We start from the raw sequence: 19,356 nt of genomic DNA, 5'->3' as shown, positions 1-19,356 counted from the left end.
TGCCTAATTGGTTTATTAATACATTTTCAAGTTCAAAACTGTGCACTCTCCTCAAACAATAGCATGGTATTATTTCACTGTAATAGCTACTGTAAATTGGAGAGTGCAGTTAGATTAACAAGAAGTTAAGCTTTCTGCCAAAATCAGATATGTTTATGTCCTGGGAAATGTTCTTGTTACTTAAAACCTCATAATAATCACTGAACAGGTGTAATGAACACTGAACAGCTGTAATGAACACTGGACAGGTGTAATGAACACTGGACAGGTGTAATGAACACTGAACAGCTGTAATGAACACTGAACAGGTGTAATGAACACTGGACAGGTGTAATGAACACTGGACAGGTGTAATGAACACTGAACAGCTGTAATGAACACTGAACAGGTGTAATGAACACTGAACAGCTGTAATGAACACTGAACAGCTGTAATGAACACTGAACAGCTGTAATGAACACTGAACAGGTGTAATGAACACTGAACAGGTGTACTGAACACTGAACAGCTGTAATGAACACTGAACAGGTGTAATGAACACTGAACAGCTGTAAAAACACTGAACAGGTGTAATGAACACTGAACAGCTGTAATGAACACTGGACAGGTGTAATGAACACTGGACAGGTGTAATGAACACTGAACAGCTGTAATGAACACTGAACAGGTGTAATGAACACTGAACAGCTGTAATGAACACTGAACAGCTGTAATGAACACTGAACAGGTGTAATGAACACTGAACAGGTGTACTGAACACTGAACAGTTGTAATGAACACTGAACAGGTGTAATGAACACTGAACAGGTGTAATGAACACTGAACAGCTGTAATGAACACTGAACAGGTGTAATGAACACTGAACAGCTGTAAAAAAACACTGAACAGGTGTAATGAACACTGAACAGCTGTAATGAACACTGGATAGGTGTAATGAACACTGAACAGGTGTAATGAACACTGAACAGGTGTAATGAACACTGAACAGCTGTAATGAACACTGAACAGGTGTAATGAACACTGAACAGGTGTAATGAACACTGAACAGCTGTAATGAACACTGAACAGGTGTAATGAACACTGAACAGGTGTAATGAACACTGAACAGGTGTAATGAACACTGAACAGCTGTAATGAACACTGAACAGCTGTAATGAACACTGGACAGGTGTAATGAACACTGAACAGGTGTAATGAACACTGAACATGTGTAATGAACACTGAACAGCTGTAATGAACACTGAACAGGTGTAATGAACACTGAACAGGTGTAATGAACACTGAACAGCTGTAATGAACACTGAACAGCTGTAATGAACATTGGACAGGTGTAATGAACACTGAACAGCTGTAATGAACACTGGACAGGTGTAATGAACAGGTGTAATGAACACTGAACAGGTGTAATGAACACTGAACAGCTGTAATGAACACTGGATAGGTGTAATGAACACTGAACAGGTGTAATGAACACTGAACAGGTGTAATGAACACTGAACAGGTGTAATGAACAGGTGTAATGAACAGGTGTAATGAACACTGAACAGCTGTAATGAACACTGAACAGCTGTAATGAACACTGAACAGGTGTAATGAACACTGAACAGCTGTAATGAACACTGGATAGGTGTAATGAACAGGTGTAATGAACACTGAACAGCTGTAATGACACTGAACAGCTGTAATGAACACTGAACAGGTGTAATGAACACTGAACAGCTGTAATGAACACTGGATAGGTGTAATGAACACTGAACAGGTGTAATGAACACTGAACAGGTGTAATGAACACTGAACAGCTGTAATGAACACTGGATAGGTGTAATGAACACTGAACAGGTGTAATGAACACTGAACAGCTGTAATGAACACTGAACAGCTGTAATGAACACTGGATAGGTGTAATGAACACTGAACAGGTGTAATGAACACTGAACAGGTGTAATGAACACTGGATAGGTGTAATGAACACTGAACAGGTGTAATGAACACTGAACAGCTGTAATGAACACTAAACAGGTGTAATGAACACTGAACAGGTGTAATGAACACTGAACAGGTGTAATGAACACTGAACAGGTGTAATGAACACTGAACAGGTGTAATGAACACTGAACAGGTGTAATGAACACTAAACTGGTGTAATGAACACTGAACAGGTGTAATGAACACTGAACAGGTGTAATGAACGTGTGTAAAAATGACCATAACAAGCGTGCTAATCACCTGTAAACACACTGGACAGGCTCAAATTTCACATGTTCAAAAAAATGATAATTACAAGTGTTAAGACGTGTACCAGGAAAGACGATTTGAACCTTTTGGCCTTCCATATTTGACCCCTTAGAAAATGACCTCTCCATTGTCAGTCCATGTTAATTAATGGCCTTATTTTAAGGCTCTAGGAAGAAGTTGGGTGACTTGGTGAGAGGAATCAGAAGCGTCACTTGGGTGAATCACCGCGCCATATCCTGTAACAAGTAGAAAGAATGACGTAAGATCACCGGACAGCATTTATAACCCCAGAGCGCCCCGTGGCGCATGCATTAGACACTCCGGTGATGGCTGAGCTCGAGGCAGAATCGCTTCATTTCTCCGTGGGCATCCTCGGTATCTCCGGCGGTGAGTGAACTTTTAGATCGGTTCTACTTTTTATATCGCCTAAAACCTTTAAAATAATTAGCCGTGTCTTACGATTTAAATATATTGTAAAATAAATATATTATTGAGTTGATAAAGCAATGAGAAGTTGATCATAAAAACAATACTTGGCATGGTCCCCGACAATGAAAATACAGAGTAAATAAGATAACAACAGTTAGGTCCCACTCGAATATATTTGTTCCAAAAAAAGAGTGGGGCTTATTTAATGTCGTTATCTTATTTTCGCTTTATTTCGATGATCCTTATAGGTCTCATATAAAATATTGTGACCACAAAAAAATGTGGCAGAAGGTTTATATTATATGTATTGTGTTGTACATGAATGCAGGCTGATTCTCAAAATAGACTTCATAAGAGATGTGAGGGAGAGTGGTCAGGAGCATCGGCAAATTGCAGTACAGAAACTTGGCCAATAGAGGGCGAATATGGCTCTGTGTTCATGGCTTCTTGTCAAACAATGTTTTTTTTTGTGTGAGTTTGTGTGGTCTGAAGCCTGATGTCTTCTGACCTGTTGTTGAACCCTGCAGGTTCTCTACTGCTGCTGGTGAATAACTATGGCAGCTCTCCTGAAAAATCCCTCATCCCCCATACTGCACTGGGGGTTCTACTGCTTATCATCGCTGCCCTCTTGGCCTACTCTGGTACCCTATCTACTGTTTATTACCCATAATAACCCTACTCTGGTGCCCTATCTACTGTTTATTACCCATAATAACCCTACTCTGGTGCCCTATCTACTGTTTATTACCCATAATAACCCTACTCTGGTGCCCTACCCACTGTTTATTACTCATAATGGGGCGGCAGGGTAGCCTAGTGGTTAGAGCGTTGGACTAGTAACCGGAAGGTTGCAAGTTCAAACCCCCGAGCTGTCGTTCTGCCCCTGAACAGGCAGTTAACCCACTGTTCCTAGGCCGTCATTGAAAATAAGAATTTGTTCTTAACTGACTTGCCTAGTTAAATAAAGGTACAAAATTTAAAAAATAAATAAATAATAATAACCCTACTCTGGTAGACTACCTACTGTTTATTACCCATAATAACCCTACTCTGGTAGACTACATACTGTTTATTAACCATAATAACCCTACTCTGGTAGACTACATACTGTTTATTACCCATAATAACCCTACTATGGTGCCCTACCTACTGTTTATTACCCATAATAACCCTACTCTGGTGCCCTACTTACTGTTTATTACTGATAATAACCCTACTCTGGTAGACTACCTACTGTTTATTACCCATAATAACCCTACTATGGTGCCCTACCTACTGTTTATTACCCATAATAACCCTACTCTGGTGCCCTACCTACTGTTTATTACTGATAATAACCCTACTCTTGTAGACTACCTACTGTTTATTACCCATAATAACCCTACTCTGGTAGACTACCTACTGTTTATTACTCATAATAACCCTACTCTGGTAGACTACCTACTGTTTATTACTCATAATAACCCTACTCTGGTAGACTACCTACTGTTTATTACCCATAATAACCCTACTCTGGTAGACTACCTACTGTTTATTACCCATAATAACCCTACTCTGGTAGACTACCTACTGTTTATTACCCATAATAACCCTACTCTGGTAGACTACATACTGTTTATTACCCATAATAACCCTACTATGGTGCCCTACCTACTGTTTGTTACCCATAATAACCCTACTCTGGTGCCCTACCTACTGTTTATTACTGATAATAACCCTACTCTGGTAGACTACCTACTGTTTATTACCCATAATAACCCTACTCTGGTAGACTACCTACTGTTTATTACTCATAATAACCCTACTCTGGTAGACTACCTACTGTTTATTACTCATAATAACCCTACTCTGGTAGACTACCTACTGTTTATTACCCATAATAACCCTACTCTGGTAGACTACCTACTGTTTATTACCCATAATAACCCTACTCTGGTAGACTACCTACTGTTTATTACCCATAATAACCCTACTATGGTGCCCTACCTACTGTTTATTACCCATAATAACCCTACTCTGGTGCCCTACCTACTGTTTATTACTCATAATAACCCTACTCTGGTAGACTACCTACTGTTTATTACCCATAATAACCGTACTCTGGTGCCCTACCTACTGTTTATTACCCATAATAACCCTACTCTGGTGCCCTACCTACTGTTTCAGCTAGACATAAACAACCTACTGTTTATCCCCCTCCCCTACCTACTCCTAGACATCCCCCCCCCCCTCCCTCCCTCCCACCAGGTGTGCGACGCAGCTTGTCCCAGTCCCGTTTGTTCTCCAGTGTGTGTCTGACAGTGTCGGCCCTTTGGGGTGGATCCGGCCTGGTCTACCTGCTGGTTGGGGAGCGGGTGTTGGGGGCCACAGAGCTGAGGACCTCTCTGGTCCCTGGTCTTGCAGCCTTCACCCTGGCCCTCCTCATCCTGGCTATAGTCTCGCTCTTCCAGAGAGAGGTGTGTAATGTGTGAAGTAGGTTTCAACAATTCTCGTAACTTTCCAAAAACTCTGTGGGTTTCCAGAAATCCTGGTTAAAGGATTCCTGGACTTTCTGCTTATGCCCTCGCAATTCCAGGAATCTTCCAATCAGGATTTCTGTAAACTGGGACATATTTGGGAAAGTTACTGGAATTTGGCAACCCTAAGCAAAGTAAAATGTCTGTTATTCACTGTAATAATGTTTTTAAAATTGTATAACGGCCTTAATTTTTGCTGGACCCCAGGTAGAGTAGCTGCTGCCTTGGCAGAACTAATGGGGATCCATAATAAACCCCAGGAAGAGTAGCTGCTGCCTTGGCAGAACTAATGGGGATCCATAATAAACCCCAGGAAGAGTAGCTGTTGCCTTGGCAGAACTAATGGGGATCCATAATAAACCCCAGGAAGAGTAGCTGCTGCCTTGGCAGAACTAATGGGGATCCATAATAAACCCCAGGAAGAGTAGCTGCTGCCTTGGCAGAACTAATGGGGATCCATAATAAACCCCAGGTAGAGTAGCTGCTGCCTTGGCAGAACTAATGGGGATCCATAATAAACCCCAGGTAGAGTAGCTGCTGCCTTGGCAGAACTAATGGGGATCCATAATAAACCCCAGGAAGAGTAGCTGCTGCCTTGGCAGAACTAATGGGGATCCATAATAAACCCCAGGTAGAGTAGCTGCTGCCTTGGCAGAACTAATGGGGATCCATAATAAACCCCATGTAGAGTAGCTGCTGCCTTGGCAGAACTAATGGGGATCCATAATAAACCCCAGGAAGAGTAGCTGCTGCCTTGGCAGAACTAATGGGGATCCATAATAAACCCCAGGAAGAGTAGCTGCTTCCTTGGCAGGAACTAATGGGGATCCATAATAAACCCCAGGTAGAGTAGCTGCTGCCTTCCTGAACTAATGGGGATCCATAATAAACCCCAGGAAGAGTAGCTGCTGCCTTGGCAGGAACTAATGGGGATCCATAATAAACCCCAGGAAGACTAGCTGCTGCCTTGACAGGAACTAATGGGGATCCATAATAAACCCCAGGAAGAGTAGCTGCTGCCTTGGCAGAACTAATGGGGATCCATAATAAACCCCAGGAAGAGTAGCTGCTGCCTTGGCAGAACTAATGGGGATCCATAATAAACCCCAGGAAGAGTAGCTGCTGCCTTGGCAGGAACAAATGGGGATCCATAATAAACCCCAGGAAGAGTAGCTGCTGCCTTGGCAGGAACTAATGGGGATCCATAATAAACCCCAGGTAGAGTAGCTGCTGCCTTCCAGAACTAATGGGGATCCATAATAAACCCCAGGAAGAGTAGCTGCTGCCTTGGCAGGAACTAATGGGGATCCATAATAAACCCCAGGAAGACTAGCTGCTGCCTTGACAGGAACTAATGGGGATCCATAATAAACCCCAGGAAGAGTAGCTGCTGCCTTGGCAGAACTAATGGGGATCCATAATAAACCCCAGGAAGAGTAGCTGCTGCCTTGGCAGAACTAATGGGGATCCATAATAAACCCCAGGTAGAGTAGCTGCTGCCTTGGCAGAACTAATGGGGATCCATAATAAACCCCAGGAAGAGTAGCTGCTGCCTTGGCAGAACTAATGGGGATCCATAATAAACCCCAGGAAGAGTAGCTGCTTCCTTGGCAGGAACTAATGGGGATCCATAATAAACCCCAGGAAGAGTAGCTGCTGCCTTGGCAGGAACTAATGGGGATCCATAATAAACCCCAGGAAGAGTAGCTGCTGCCTTGGCAGAACTAATGGGGATCCATAATAAACCCCAGGAAGAGTAGCTGCTGCCTTGGCAGGAACTAATGGGGATCCATAATAAACCCCAGGAAGACTAGCTGCTGCCTTGACAGGAACTAATGGGGATCCATAATAAACCCCAGGAAGAGTAGCTGCTGCCTTGGCAGAACTAATGGGGATCCATAATAAACCCCAGGAAGAGTAGCTGCTGCCTTGGCAGAACTAATGGGGATCCAGGAAGAGTAGCTGCTGCCTTGGCAGAACTAATGGGGATCCATAATAAACCCCAGGTAGAGTAGCTGCTGCCTTGGCAGAACTAATGGGGATCCATAATAAACCCCAGGTAGAGTAGCTGCTGCCTTGGCAGAACTAATGGGGATCCATAATAAACCCCAGGAAGAGTAGCTGCTGCCTTGGCAGAACTAATGGGGATCCATAATAAACCCCAGGTAGAGTAGCTGCTGCCTTGGCAGAACTAATGGGGATCCATAATAAACCCCATGTAGAGTAGCTGCTGCCTTGGCAGAACTAATGGGGATCCATAATAAACCCCAGGAAGAGTAGCTGCTGCCTTGGCAGAACTAATGGGGATCCATAATAAACCCCAGGAAGAGTAGCTGCTTCCTTGGCAGGAACTAATGGGGATCCATAATAAACCCCAGGTAGAGTAGCTGCTGCCTTCCTGAACTAATGGGGATCCATAATAAACCCCAGGAAGAGTAGCTGCTGCCTTGGCAGGAACTAATGGGGATCCATAATAGCTGCTGCCTTGATAATGGGGATCCATAATAAACCCCAGGAAGAGTTGTTGGCAGAACTAATGGGGATCCATAATAAACCCCAGGAAGAGTAGCTGCTGCCTTGGCAGAACTAATGTCCATAATAAACCCCAGGAAGAGTTGCTGCTTCCTTGGCAGGAACAAATGGGGATCCATAATAAACCCCAGGAAGAGTAGCTGCTGCCTTGGCAGGAACTAATGGGGATCCATAATAAACCCCAGGTAGAGTAGCTGCTGCCTTCCAGAACTAATGGGGATCCATAATAAACCCCAGGAAGAGTAGCTGCTGCCTTGGCAGGAACTAATGGGGATCCATAATAAACCCCAGGAAGACTAGCTGCTGCCTTGACAGGAACTAATGGGGATCCATAATAAACCCCAGGAAGAGTAGCTGCTGCCTTGGCAGAACTAATGGGGATCCATAATAAACCCCAGGAAGAGTAGCTGCTGCCTTGGCAGAACTTGGGGATCCATAATAAACCCCAGGTAGAGTTGCTGCCTTGGCATTGTTAATAAACCCCATGTAGAGTTGCTGCCTTGGCAGAACTTGTTATAAACCCCAGGAAGAGTGTATTGGGGATTATAAACCCCAGGAAGAGTAGCTGCTGTATTGGGGATTAATAAACCCCAGGAAGAGTAGCTGCTGCCTTGGCAGGAACTAATGGGGATCCATAATAAACCCCAGTATTGTTAGAACTAATGGGGATCCATAATAAACCCCAGGAAGAGTATTGTTAATAAACCCCAGGAAGACTAGCTGCTATTGGGGATCCATTGGAAGAGTAGCTGCTTTGTATTGGGGATCCATATTGTTGGCATTGTTAAACCCCAGGAAGAGTATTGTATTGGGGATCCATAATAAACCCCAGGAAGAGTAGCTGCTGCCTTGGCAGAACTATTGTTATAAGAGTTGCTGTTGGCAGGATTGTTAATAAACCCCAGGAAGATTGCTGCTGCCTTGGCAGAACTTGGGGATATTGTAGCTGCTGCCTTGTTATCCATTAAACCCCAGGAAGAGTTGCTGCTGTTATAATGGGGATCCATAATAAACCCGGAAGACTAGCTGTTTGGGGATCCATAATAAACCCCAGTATTGCCTTGGCAGGAACTATTGGAAGAGTAGCTGCTGCCTTGATTGTTGGAAGAGTATTGCCTACCTTATTGTTATATTGTATTGTTATTTTAATAAACTCCAGGAAGTTATATTGTATTGCCTTATTTTGGATTAATAAATACAAATACACATATAGACCATATCATTTGTATTGTTGTATGGTATTTTATTGTTGTATTGTACCGTATTGTTGTATTGTATTGTTGTATTGTATTTTGTTGTATTGTATTGTTATATTGTATTGTTGTATTGTACCTTATTGTTGTATTGTATTGTTATTTTGTATTGTTGTATTGTATTGTTATTTTGTATTGTTGTATTGTATTGTTGTATTGTACCTTATTGTTGTATTGTATTGTTTTATTGTAGGTGGTCTTCTTTATCATCACCCTCTCTATCAGTCTGGCTTGTGGGCACCAAATCGCCGGTCTGTCCTCCCCGGGCTTTGGCCAGTCTGCCACCGCCGCCTGCTACCTGCTGGTGACTCTGGTGGGGGCGTACTTTGGCTGTGGCCGCCTGCTCTCCTTTATCACCCGAGGTAGAGTGGAGGCTCCTGGGACACGGCTGAAGAAGAGGAGGGCTGGGGGTCAGGGGTCCAGAGGTCCAGAGGACTGTAACGACGTGGTACCTGTAGGCCTGGTGATGAACCTCCTGTCTGCCAGTGTGTTAGCCTGCCCCCTACTGGCCGTGGTTCCTCAGCTCTCTGCGGGTCACGTCCCCTGGCTATGGACAGCTGCTGTATTCCAGCTGGGGGTGTGTGTCCTCTCCTACAGGGCCATGGACTCTCTGACAGCCACCTTCTATGGCTTCACCTCCATCCTACACTTCACTGAGGGCTACAGCGCTCTCCTCACAGCTCCCTCCTTCTCCATCCTCCCCTCCTCCCCAGTTCCCTTCCCCGTTGTCTTCTCTGTTCTGTTCTTCATCCTGGCTCTGTTCAGTTGTCAGAAGAGTCTAGCTGAGGGTCTGTATCAGCTGTTCTTCGTAGCGTATACCATCGCCCTCGCCGCCCAGCCATCCCTGTCCTTCCAGGCCGGGGCGCAGGGTGTACAGGCGGCAATCTTTGTCGTGTCAGCTCTGATGCTACTGGTCACCTCCTACAACATGTTAGCCAATAGGATCCCTACGGGGGAGGGCATGTTCAAAGCCTTGGTGATGCGTGTCAGCAACCTGACGCTCCGCCCCCGTGACAGACAGCTCCACGACCCTTACCTGGGCTACTCCAGGTATGCTGACGCCGAGGTGTTGGGCCACGCCTGCTCCGTGCTCGCTGCCTTCTCCATCACGTCGTCCGTGGAGGAGCGGGACCCGCTGGCTGTGCTGGTGCTGCCTTGGACTGTGGTGGCTGGGGGCATCCTACAGTTGCTGGTCGGCTCTGTAGCCTTCTCCCGAGGTAAGACCCGTGCATTATTAACATGTTACAATTCAATATTTGTTCTGTTCGTGTGATTATTGTATATCCAACACGTTTTCATCGTGTTCATTTCCGGTACCGTAGGTAAGACACTGGAGAGCACGGCATTCATCCTGTACGGTGTCATGTGGTCTGTCTGGGGCCTGACGCGGTACGGAGGTCTCTACGGTGACACCCGAGGTTTCAACGTAGCGGTCGGCATCATCAGCTTCCTGTTGTTCAACAGTCTGGTGACGGTGGGAGCTCTGTTCCTGAACATAGCCTGGTTCCTCTACGCCGCGACCTTTCACCTCATTATCATCTCCTTTCTGCTGGATGCCGTCGGAGCACTGCCTTATGGGTACGATATCGGCGTGTCTATCGTGTTCGGCCTGGTGTCTTTCTACTGCTTCCTGTCTGGTCTGTTCAACATGACCTTCCTGACCCCCCAGTTGCCCCTGGGAAGGGCCCTGGTTAGGCTGAGCGGGGAAGGAGGAGGAGGGCGGGACACCTGTCCACATGTCCCGGCACGCAAGGCCACCGCTGTTCACCAGATAGCAGGTAAGAGGGAGGCAACTAACCTGGCGTCTGTCCCAAATTGCACCCTATTCCCTTAGTGGACTGCTTTAGACCTCAGGGTCCTATTGTTTCTCTCTCTCTCTCTGTCTCTCTCTCTCTCTGTCTCTCTCTCTCTCTCTCTCTCTCTCTCTCTCTCTCTCTCTCTCTCTCTCTCTCTCTCTCTCTCTCTCTCTCTCTGTCTCTCTGTCTCTCTGTCTCACATGAACCCTGATACTGTAACACGAAGCCTGATACTGTAACAAGAAGCCTAAGTCTGTGTCTGTCTGTCTCCAGAGATCATGAAGAGTGGGGGTATATGTGGGATGCCCACTGACACAGTCTATGTACTGGTGGCAGCCTGTAACAGACCTGAGGCTGTGGAGAAGGCATACAGGTGAGTTACACTGCTTACTAGGCCCATATGCATCTCAGTGGATGAATAAACTTTGTACTCACAATACTGCATAGTGGTAGGCTGGTCCCAGAAATGTTTTAACTGCCTCTCCAAACCCTTTGTCACCCCTATAGACAGTAGTACTGAGCCAACCCCTATAGACAGTAGTACTGAGCCAACCCCTATAGACAGTAGTACTGAGCCAACCCCTATAGACGGTAATACTGAGCCAACCCCTATAGACAGTAGTACTGAGCCAACCCCTATAGACAGTAATGTTGAGCCAACCCCTATAGACAGTAATGTTGAGCCAACCCCTATAGACAGTAGTACTGAGCCAACCCCTATAGACAGTAATGTTGAGCCAACCCCTATAGACAGTAGTACTGAGCCAACCCCTATAGACAGTAGTACTGAGCCAACCCCTAAAGACAGTAGTACTGAGCCAACCCCTATAGACAGTAGTACTGAGCCAACCCCTATAGACAGTAATGTTGAGCCAACCCCTATAGACAGTAATACTGAGCCAACCCCTATAGACAGTAGTACTGAGCCAACCCCTATAGACAGTAATACTGAGCCAACCCCTATAGACAGTAGTACTGAGCCAACCCCTATAGACGGTCATACTGAGCCAACCCCTATAGACAGCCAACCCCTATAGATGGTAATACTGAGCCAACCCCTATAGACAGTAGTACTGAGCCAACCCCTATAGACAGTAATGCTGAGCCAACACCTATAGAGAGTAGTACTGAGCCAACCCCTAAAGACAGTAGTACTGAGCCAACCCCTATAGACAGTAATGCAGAGCCAACACCTATAGACAGTAACCCCTATAGACAGTAGTACTGAGCCAACCCCTACAGACAGTAGTACTGAGCCAACCCCTATAGACAGTAATGCTGAGCCAACCCCTATAGACAGTAGTACTGAGCCAACCCCTATAGACAGTAGTACTGAGCCAACCCCTATAGACGGTAATACTGAGCCAACCCCTATAGACAGTAGTACTGAGCCAACCCCTATAGAGAGTAGTGCTGAGCCAACACCTATAGACAGTAGTACTGAGCCAACCCCTATAGACAGTAGTACTGAGCCAACCCCTATAGACAGTAATGTTGAGCCAACCCCTATAGACAGTAATACTGAGCCAACCCCTATAGACAGTAGTACTGAGCCAACCCCTATAGACGGTCATACTGAGCCAACCCCTATAGACAGTAGTACTGAGCCAACCCCTATAGACAGTAGTACTGAGCCAACCCCTATAGACAGTAATGTTGAGCCAACCCCTATAGACAGTAGTACTGAGCCAACCCCTATAGACAGTAGTACTGAGCCAACCCCTATAGACAGTAGTACTGAGCCAACCCCTATAGACAGTAATGTTGAGCCAACCCCTATAGACAGTAATACTGAGCCAACCCCTATAGACAGTAGTACTGAGCCAACCCCTATAGACAGTAATACTGAGCCAACCCCTATAGACAGTAGTACTGAGCCAACCCCTATAGACGGTCATACTGATATAGAGTAGTACTGAGCCAACCCCTATAGACAGTAATACTGAGCCAACCCCTATAGACAGTAGTACTGAGCCAACCCCTATAGACAGTAATGCTGAGCCAACACCTATAGAGAGTAGTACTGAGCCAACCCCTAAAGACAGTAGTACTGAGCCAACCCCTATAGACAGTAATGCAGAGCCAACACCTATAGAGAGTAGTGCTGAGCCAACCCCTATAGACAGTAGTACTGAGCCAACCCCTACAGACAGTAGTACTGAGCCAACCCCTATAGACAGTAATGCTGAGCCAACCCCTATAGACAGTAATGCTGAGCCAACCCCTATAGACAGTAGTACTGAGCCAACCCCTATAGACAGTAGTACTGAGCCAACCCCTACAGACAGTAGTACTGAGCCAACCCCTATAGACAGTAATGCTGAGCCAACCCCTATAGACAGTAATGCTGAGCCAACCCCTATAGACAGTAGTACTGAGCCAACCCCTATAGACAGTAGTACTGAGCCAACCCCTATAGACGGTAATACTGAGCCAACCCCTATAGACAGTAGTACTGAGCCAACCCCTATAGAGAGTAGTGCTGAGCCAACACCTATAGACAGTAGTACTGAGCCAACCCCTATAGACAGTAGTACTGAGCCAACCCCTATTATTTATTAATTTTACTTTACTTTAATTAAATATTTCAGTTGTGTATATTACATTAGTTTTATTTGATTACTTTATTTTGTTCATAATCTTTATCAAGTCATCTCATGTCTATAGAGCTGCTGCTACTGCAGTAGTTCATCAAAGTAAATACGGCATGCTTTTCTGACTGCTGAGTACCAACTGTCAATCATTTAGATGATGTATTTTCAGCTAGAGATACATTACCTCACGAAGCAACAGCTGTTGTCTCTCCCTGTCTCTCCCTGTCTCTCACTGTCTCTCCCTATCTCTCCCTCTCTCTCTGTCTCTCCCTGTCTTTCCCTGTCTCTCCCTATCTCTCCCTGTCTCTCCCTCTCTCTCCCCCTGTCTCTCCCTGTCTCTTCCTGTCTTTCCCTGTCTCTCCCTGTCTCTTCCTGTCTCTCCCTGTCTCTCCCTATCTCTCCCTCTCTCCCTGTCTCTCCCTATCTCTCCCTGTCTCTCCCTCTCTCTCTGTCTCTCCCTGTCTCTCCCTGTCTTTCCCTGTCTCTCCCTATCTCTCCCTATCTCTCCCTCTCCCCTGTCTCTCCCTCTCTCTCCCCCTGTCTCTCCCTGTCTCTTCCTGTCTCTCCCTGTCTCTCCCTGTCTCTTCCTGTTTCTCCCTGTCTCTCCCTCTCTCCCTGTCTCTCCCTCTCTCTCCGTCTCTCCCTGTCTCTCCCTCTCTCTCTGTCTCTCCCTCTCTCTCTGTCTCTCCCTGTCTCTTCCTGTCTCTCCCTGTCTCTCCCTGTCTCTTCCTGTCTCTTCCTGTCTCTCCCTGTCTCTCCCTCTCTCTCTGTCTCTCCCTCTCTCTCTGTCTCTCCCTGTCTCTTCCTGTCTTTCCCTGTCTCTCCCTGTCAATCCCTCTCTCTCTGTCTCTCCCTGTCTCTCCCTGTCTCTTGCTGTCTCTCCCTGTCTCTTCCTGTCTCTCCCTGTCTCTCCCTCTAGGTGTAAGCAGCAGGCCCAGGACCGGCCCATGTCTCTGTGGGTCTCCTCTATAAACCAGTTAGAACCGGTCAGATCCCTGCTGTCTCCTCTGCTCTGGGACTTCATGAGCGCTGCATGGCCCTCATCTATCAGCATGGTCATACCCAGGGGTTAGTGGGTGACTTATTAACACTGTGTGTGTGTGTGTGTGTGTGTGTGTGTGTGTGTGTGTGTGTGTGTGTGTGTGTGTGTGTTTTATTTGAGTTACTGTGATGAGTATGTCCTGTGTTCTTCCGCCAGGCCCGTGGATGGAGGTGTTTGGTCTCGGGGAATCAGCTAAACACATTGGAACCCCTCAGAGCATCGCTATCAGGAACCCAGACTGTGCAGTAGCTACTCATCTTATCAACCTGGTACGAACACTAACCCCTGACCTTTAACCCCTGCCGCTTACCTCTGACCTCTAACCCTCAGAGCAGCTATCAGGAACACAGACTATGTGGTAGCTACTCATCTTATCAACCTTGTTTGAACCCTAACCCCTGACCTCTAACCTCTGACCTCTAACCCCTGACCTCTAACCCTGACCTCTAACTCCTGACCTCTAACCCTTAGAGCAGCTATCAGGAACCCAGACTATGTTGTAACTACTCATCTTATCAACCGGGTGAGATCAAATCAAATCAAATTTTATTTGTCACATACACATGGTTAGCAGATGTTAATGCGAGTGTAGCGAAATGCTTGTGCTTCTAGTTCCGACAATGCAGTAATAACGAACAAGTAATCTAACTAACAATTCCAAAAAAACTACTGTCTTATACACAGTGTAAGGGGATAAGGAATATGTACATAAGGATATATGAATGAGTGATGGTACAGAGCAGCATAGGCAAGATACAGTAGATGATATCGAGTACAGTATATACATATGAGATGAGTATGTAAACCAAGTGGCATAGTTAAAGTGGCTAGTGATACATGTATTACATAAGGATGCAGTCGATGATATAGAGTACAGTATCTACGTATGCATATGAGATGAATAATGTAGGGTAAGTAACATTATATAAGGTAGCATTGTTTAAAGTGGCTAGTGATATATTTACATCATTTTCCATCAATTCCCATTATTAAAGTGGCTGGAGTAGAGTCAGTGTCATTGACAGTGTGTTGGCAGTAGCCACTCAATGTTAGTGGTGGCTGTTTAACAGTCTGATGGCCTTGAGATAGAAGCTGTTTTTCAGTCTCTCGGTCCCAGCTTTGATGCACCTGTACTGACCTCGCCTTCTGGATGACAGCGGGGTGAACAGGCAGTGGCTCGGGTGGTTGATGTCCTTGATGATCTTTATGGCCTTCCTGTAGCATCGGGTGGTGTAGGTGTCCTGGAGGGCAGGTAGTTTGCCCCCGGTGATGCGTTGTGCAGACCTCACTACCCTCTGGAGAGCCTTACGGTTGAGGGCGGTGCAGTTGCCATACCAGGCGGTGATACAGCCCGCCAGGATGCTCTCGATTGTGCATCTGTAGAAGTTTGTGAGTGCTTTTGGTGACAAGCCAAATTTCTTCAGCCTCCTGAGGTTGAAGAGGCGCTGCTGCGCCTTCCTCACGATGCTGTCTGTGTGAGTGGACCAATTCAGTTTGTCTGTGATGTGTATGCCGAGGAACTTAAAACTTGCTACCCTCTCCACTACTGTTCCATCGATGTGGATGGGGGGGTGTTCCCTCTGCTGTTTCCTGAAGTCCACAATCATCTCCTTAGTTTTGTTGATGTTGAGTGTGAGGTTATTTTCCTGACACCACACTCCGAGGGCCCTCACCTCATCCCTGTAGGCCGTCTCGTCGTTGTTGGTAATCAAGCCTACCACTGTTGTGTCGTCCGCAAACTTGATGATTGAGTTGGAGGCGTGCATGGCCACGCAGTCGTGGGTGAACAGGGAGTACAGGAGAGGGCTCAGAACGCACCCTTGTGGGGCCCCAGTGTTGAGGATCAGCGGGGAGGAGATGTTGTTGCCTACCCTCACCATCTGGGGGCGGCCCGTCAGGAAGTCCAGAACCCAGTTGCACAGGGCGGGGTCGAGACCCAGGGTCTCGAGCTTGATGACGAGCTTGGAGGGTACTATGGTGTTGAATGCCGAGCTGTAGTCGATGAACAGCATTCTCACATAGGTATTCCTCTTGTCCAGATGGGTTAGGGCAGTGTGCAGTGTGGTTGAGATTGCATCGTCTGTGGACCTATTTGGGCGGTAAGCAAATTGGAGTGGGTCAAGGGTGTCAGGTAGGGTGGAGGTGATATGGTCCTTGACTAGTCTCTCAAAGCACTTCATGATGACGGATGTGAGTGCTACGGGGCGGTAGTCGTTTAGCTCAGTTACCTTAGCTTTCTTGGGAACAGGAACAATGGTGGCCCTCTTGAAGCATGTGGGAACAGCAGACTGGTATAGGGATTGATTGAATATGTCCGTAAACACACCGGCCAGCTGGTCTGCGCATGCTCTGAGGGCGCGGCTGGGGATGCCGTCTGGGCCTGCAGCCTTGCGAGGGTTAACACGTTTAAATGTCTTACTCACTTCGGCTGCAGTGAAGGAGAGACCGCATATTTTCGTTGCAGGCCGTGTCAGTGGCACTGTATTGTCCTCAAAGCGGGCAAAAAAGTTATTTAGTCTGCCTGGGAGCAAGACATCCTGGTCCGTGACTGGGCTGGGTTTCTTCCTGTAGTCCGTGATTGACTGTAGACCCTGCCACATGCCTCTTGTGTCTGAGCCGTTGAATTGAGATTCTACTTTGTCTCTGTACTGGCGCTTAGCTTGTTTGATAGCCTTGCGGAGGGAATAGCTGCACTGTCATATCATAGACCTAGTGCTGGGCTGGAACAGAAGCCTGCTCACCCTCTGTAGCTCTCAGGGACCAGGGTTTGTGGTCATTGGATATCTTAACAGATGCTTCCCATTCTTTCCCATTATTCTGCCCTGCAGGTGGGTCCCATCGCTGTGACGTCAGCCAACCCCACAGGAGAAGCAGACACCACACACCACAACCAGGTGTACGCCAAGCTGGGAGACAAGGTGCCCACAGCCTTGTTTATACCTGGCGCTAACATAGATCTTTTTGTCCTGATCCTGTTTACATTCTGATTATGCCCACATTTTCTGAAATATATCTACACATGGTATGTTATCAGTCCACTGCATTGTGACCACATTTCCTGGTCCCTTCCTTTATGCAAGTCACTTGACAGCTATTCTTTCAAAATAATATGTATTTATTTATTTATTTAAAGACACATATATCAATATTACTGTAGGCTATGAGGACTGGCCACCCCTCAGAGCCTGGTTCCTCTCCACCCGGTACAGCCAGAAGAGGACTGGCCACCCCTCAGAGCCTGGTTCCTCTCGGTTTCTTCCTAGGTTCTGGCCTTTCTAGGGAGTTTTTCCTAGCAACCGTGCTACACCTGCATTGCTTGCTGTTTGGGGTTTTAGGCTGGGTTTCTGTACAGCACTTTGAGATATCAGCTGATGTACGAAGGGCTTTATAAATAAGTTTGATTTGATTAGTTCTGATGGTCCAGCTGAGACACAGATAACAATCTCTCTCTCTCTGTCTAGGTGGATGGTGTGTTGTGTGATGGGCCGTCCCCTGAAAACAGTGCCTCCACTGTGGTCGACTGCACCAAGATAGAGAGCGGCCATATTGGATTCTTCAGAGTGGGCCTCATCCCCAAATCCCAGGTAAACAGGGTTAAGGTTAGGGCTGGGGATAGAGTTAGGGACTCTTCAGAGTGGGCCTCATTGTGTGTGTGTGTGTGTGTGTGTGTGTGTGTGTGTGTGTGTGTGTGTGTGTGTGTGTGTGTGTGTGTGTGTGTGTGTGTGTGTGTGTGTGTGTGTGTGTGTGTGTGTGTGTGTGTGTGTGTGTGTGTGTGTGTGTGTGTGTGTGTGCATGCTTGTCTATATGAAGTGTCTAACACCTCTGTTATGTGTGTGTGCCAGGTGCTCCAGATCTTTGAAGACATCCAGAAAAGGCACTCCCATGGCCAGATAAACCCTGGATTTGAAACAGACCTCACAGAGCCTGGCCCTAACCTGACAGACCCTCAGAGACACACAGAACAACACAATACACAGTCCCCAGAATCCTCTCCAGTTCCACCAGCCACCCAGTCTCCTGCCTACATAGACACCTCTCCACATCCATCAGACTCCCCAAGCTACCGCCCCTGGGTCCTGACAACTACTGAAGACTCTTAGTTACTGTCTCAGTTTAGAACATGTAGAAAGTGTAACATAAACTTATGTCTTATTTTAGCTTTCATGTTTTCTAGGTGGAAATTAGGCGGTGTTCCCTGAATAACCACAACACAGCAAGGAAATGAATATTTAAGACAAACAGTATTTATGTATGTTTAAATGTATATTAAAGGCAAAATCTCTTTCTCTGCTGTTTGGTAATTACAGAACTTTCTCTCACCACAGAGCGGTGTCTTGTGTAAATATTGGGTTCATTCTAACTATGTATTAGGGTTGTAACTCTACAGTTGCTATGGAGACAGATAGTTGTCACATACATACTGTGTTCTCTGTAATGGAGTTGTATTAAAGAAACCTGTGCCATCGACAAATTCATGTAAGAAACATCTTTTATTTGCGGATCTATAAAGGCATTAGCCTAAATAACGATCCCATATTCAGATTGTTATATCAGTCTGCACATCAACACAATAATGGAATATCAGTCTGCACATCAACACAATAATGGAATATCAGTCTGCACATCAACACAATAATGTTATATCAGTCTGCACATCAACACAATAATGGAATATCAGTCTGCACAATAATGGAATATCAGTCTGCACATCAACACAATAATGGAATATCAGTCTGCACATCAACACAATAATGGAATATCAGTCTGCACATCAACACAATAATGGAATAATCCCTTATGTAGCTGTCTTATTAGTCACATAGACATCCATGATTATATCAATTCCTATGTTGATGGCAGGACTGGTAAATATGTAATATAGAACACATGCAGATAGAGGATGTGTTGTTAATCACTGACACTGCTGTTTGGATCTTCAATTAACCTACCCTTTCATTG

At 46.1% G+C, this 19,356-nt stretch overlaps 1 protein-coding gene and 1 long non-coding RNA gene across 2 annotated transcripts; one reads left to right on the top strand and one right to left on the bottom strand.

Moving 5' to 3' along the window:
• The first annotated feature begins 2,503 nt into the window (after positions 1–2,503).
• On the top strand, positions 2,504–18,868 carry LOC112237580. The gene is made up of 11 exons (XM_042303559.1): positions 2,504–2,622; positions 3,192–3,305; positions 4,912–5,120; positions 9,159–10,182; positions 10,288–10,743; positions 11,035–11,134; positions 14,275–14,423; positions 14,554–14,666; positions 17,226–17,315; positions 17,859–17,981; positions 18,240–18,868. The coding sequence occupies exons 1-11, from the start codon at positions 2,562–2,564 to the stop codon at positions 18,495–18,497; spliced, it is 2,697 nt and encodes an 898-aa protein (XP_042159493.1). The 5' UTR covers positions 2,504–2,561; the 3' UTR covers positions 18,498–18,868.
• LOC121840398 lies at positions 11,629–13,018 on the bottom strand. The gene is made up of 3 exons (XR_006079612.1): positions 12,851–13,018; positions 11,874–11,954; positions 11,629–11,775 (listed from the first exon to the last, which is right to left on the bottom strand). It is a non-coding gene; the product is annotated as an uncharacterized LOC121840398 (long non-coding RNA).
• Positions 18,869–19,356: the final 488 nt, after the last annotated feature.

The sequence above is a fragment of the Oncorhynchus tshawytscha genome, linkage group LG21, assembly GCF_018296145.1.
Source record: "Oncorhynchus tshawytscha isolate Ot180627B linkage group LG21, Otsh_v2.0, whole genome shotgun sequence".
In the NCBI taxonomy this organism is placed as follows: Eukaryota; Metazoa; Chordata; class Actinopteri; order Salmoniformes; family Salmonidae; genus Oncorhynchus; species Oncorhynchus tshawytscha.
Note: the sequence above shows the minus strand (reverse complement) of the source record. Positions and strands in the feature narration are given on the sequence as shown.

Coding starts and splice junctions, on each gene's coding strand:
- LOC112237580 (XM_042303559.1), top strand. CDS start 2,562: ATGGCTGAGCTCGAGGCAGAATCGCTTCATTTCTCCGTGGGCATCCTC. Junction 14,424..14,553: donor CAGCATGGTCATACCCAGGG/GTTAGTGGGTGA, acceptor TTCTTCCGCCAG/GCCCGTGGATGGAGGTGTTT. Junction 14,667..17,225: donor CTACTCATCTTATCAACCTG/GTACGAACACTA, acceptor TCTGCCCTGCAG/GTGGGTCCCATCGCTGTGAC.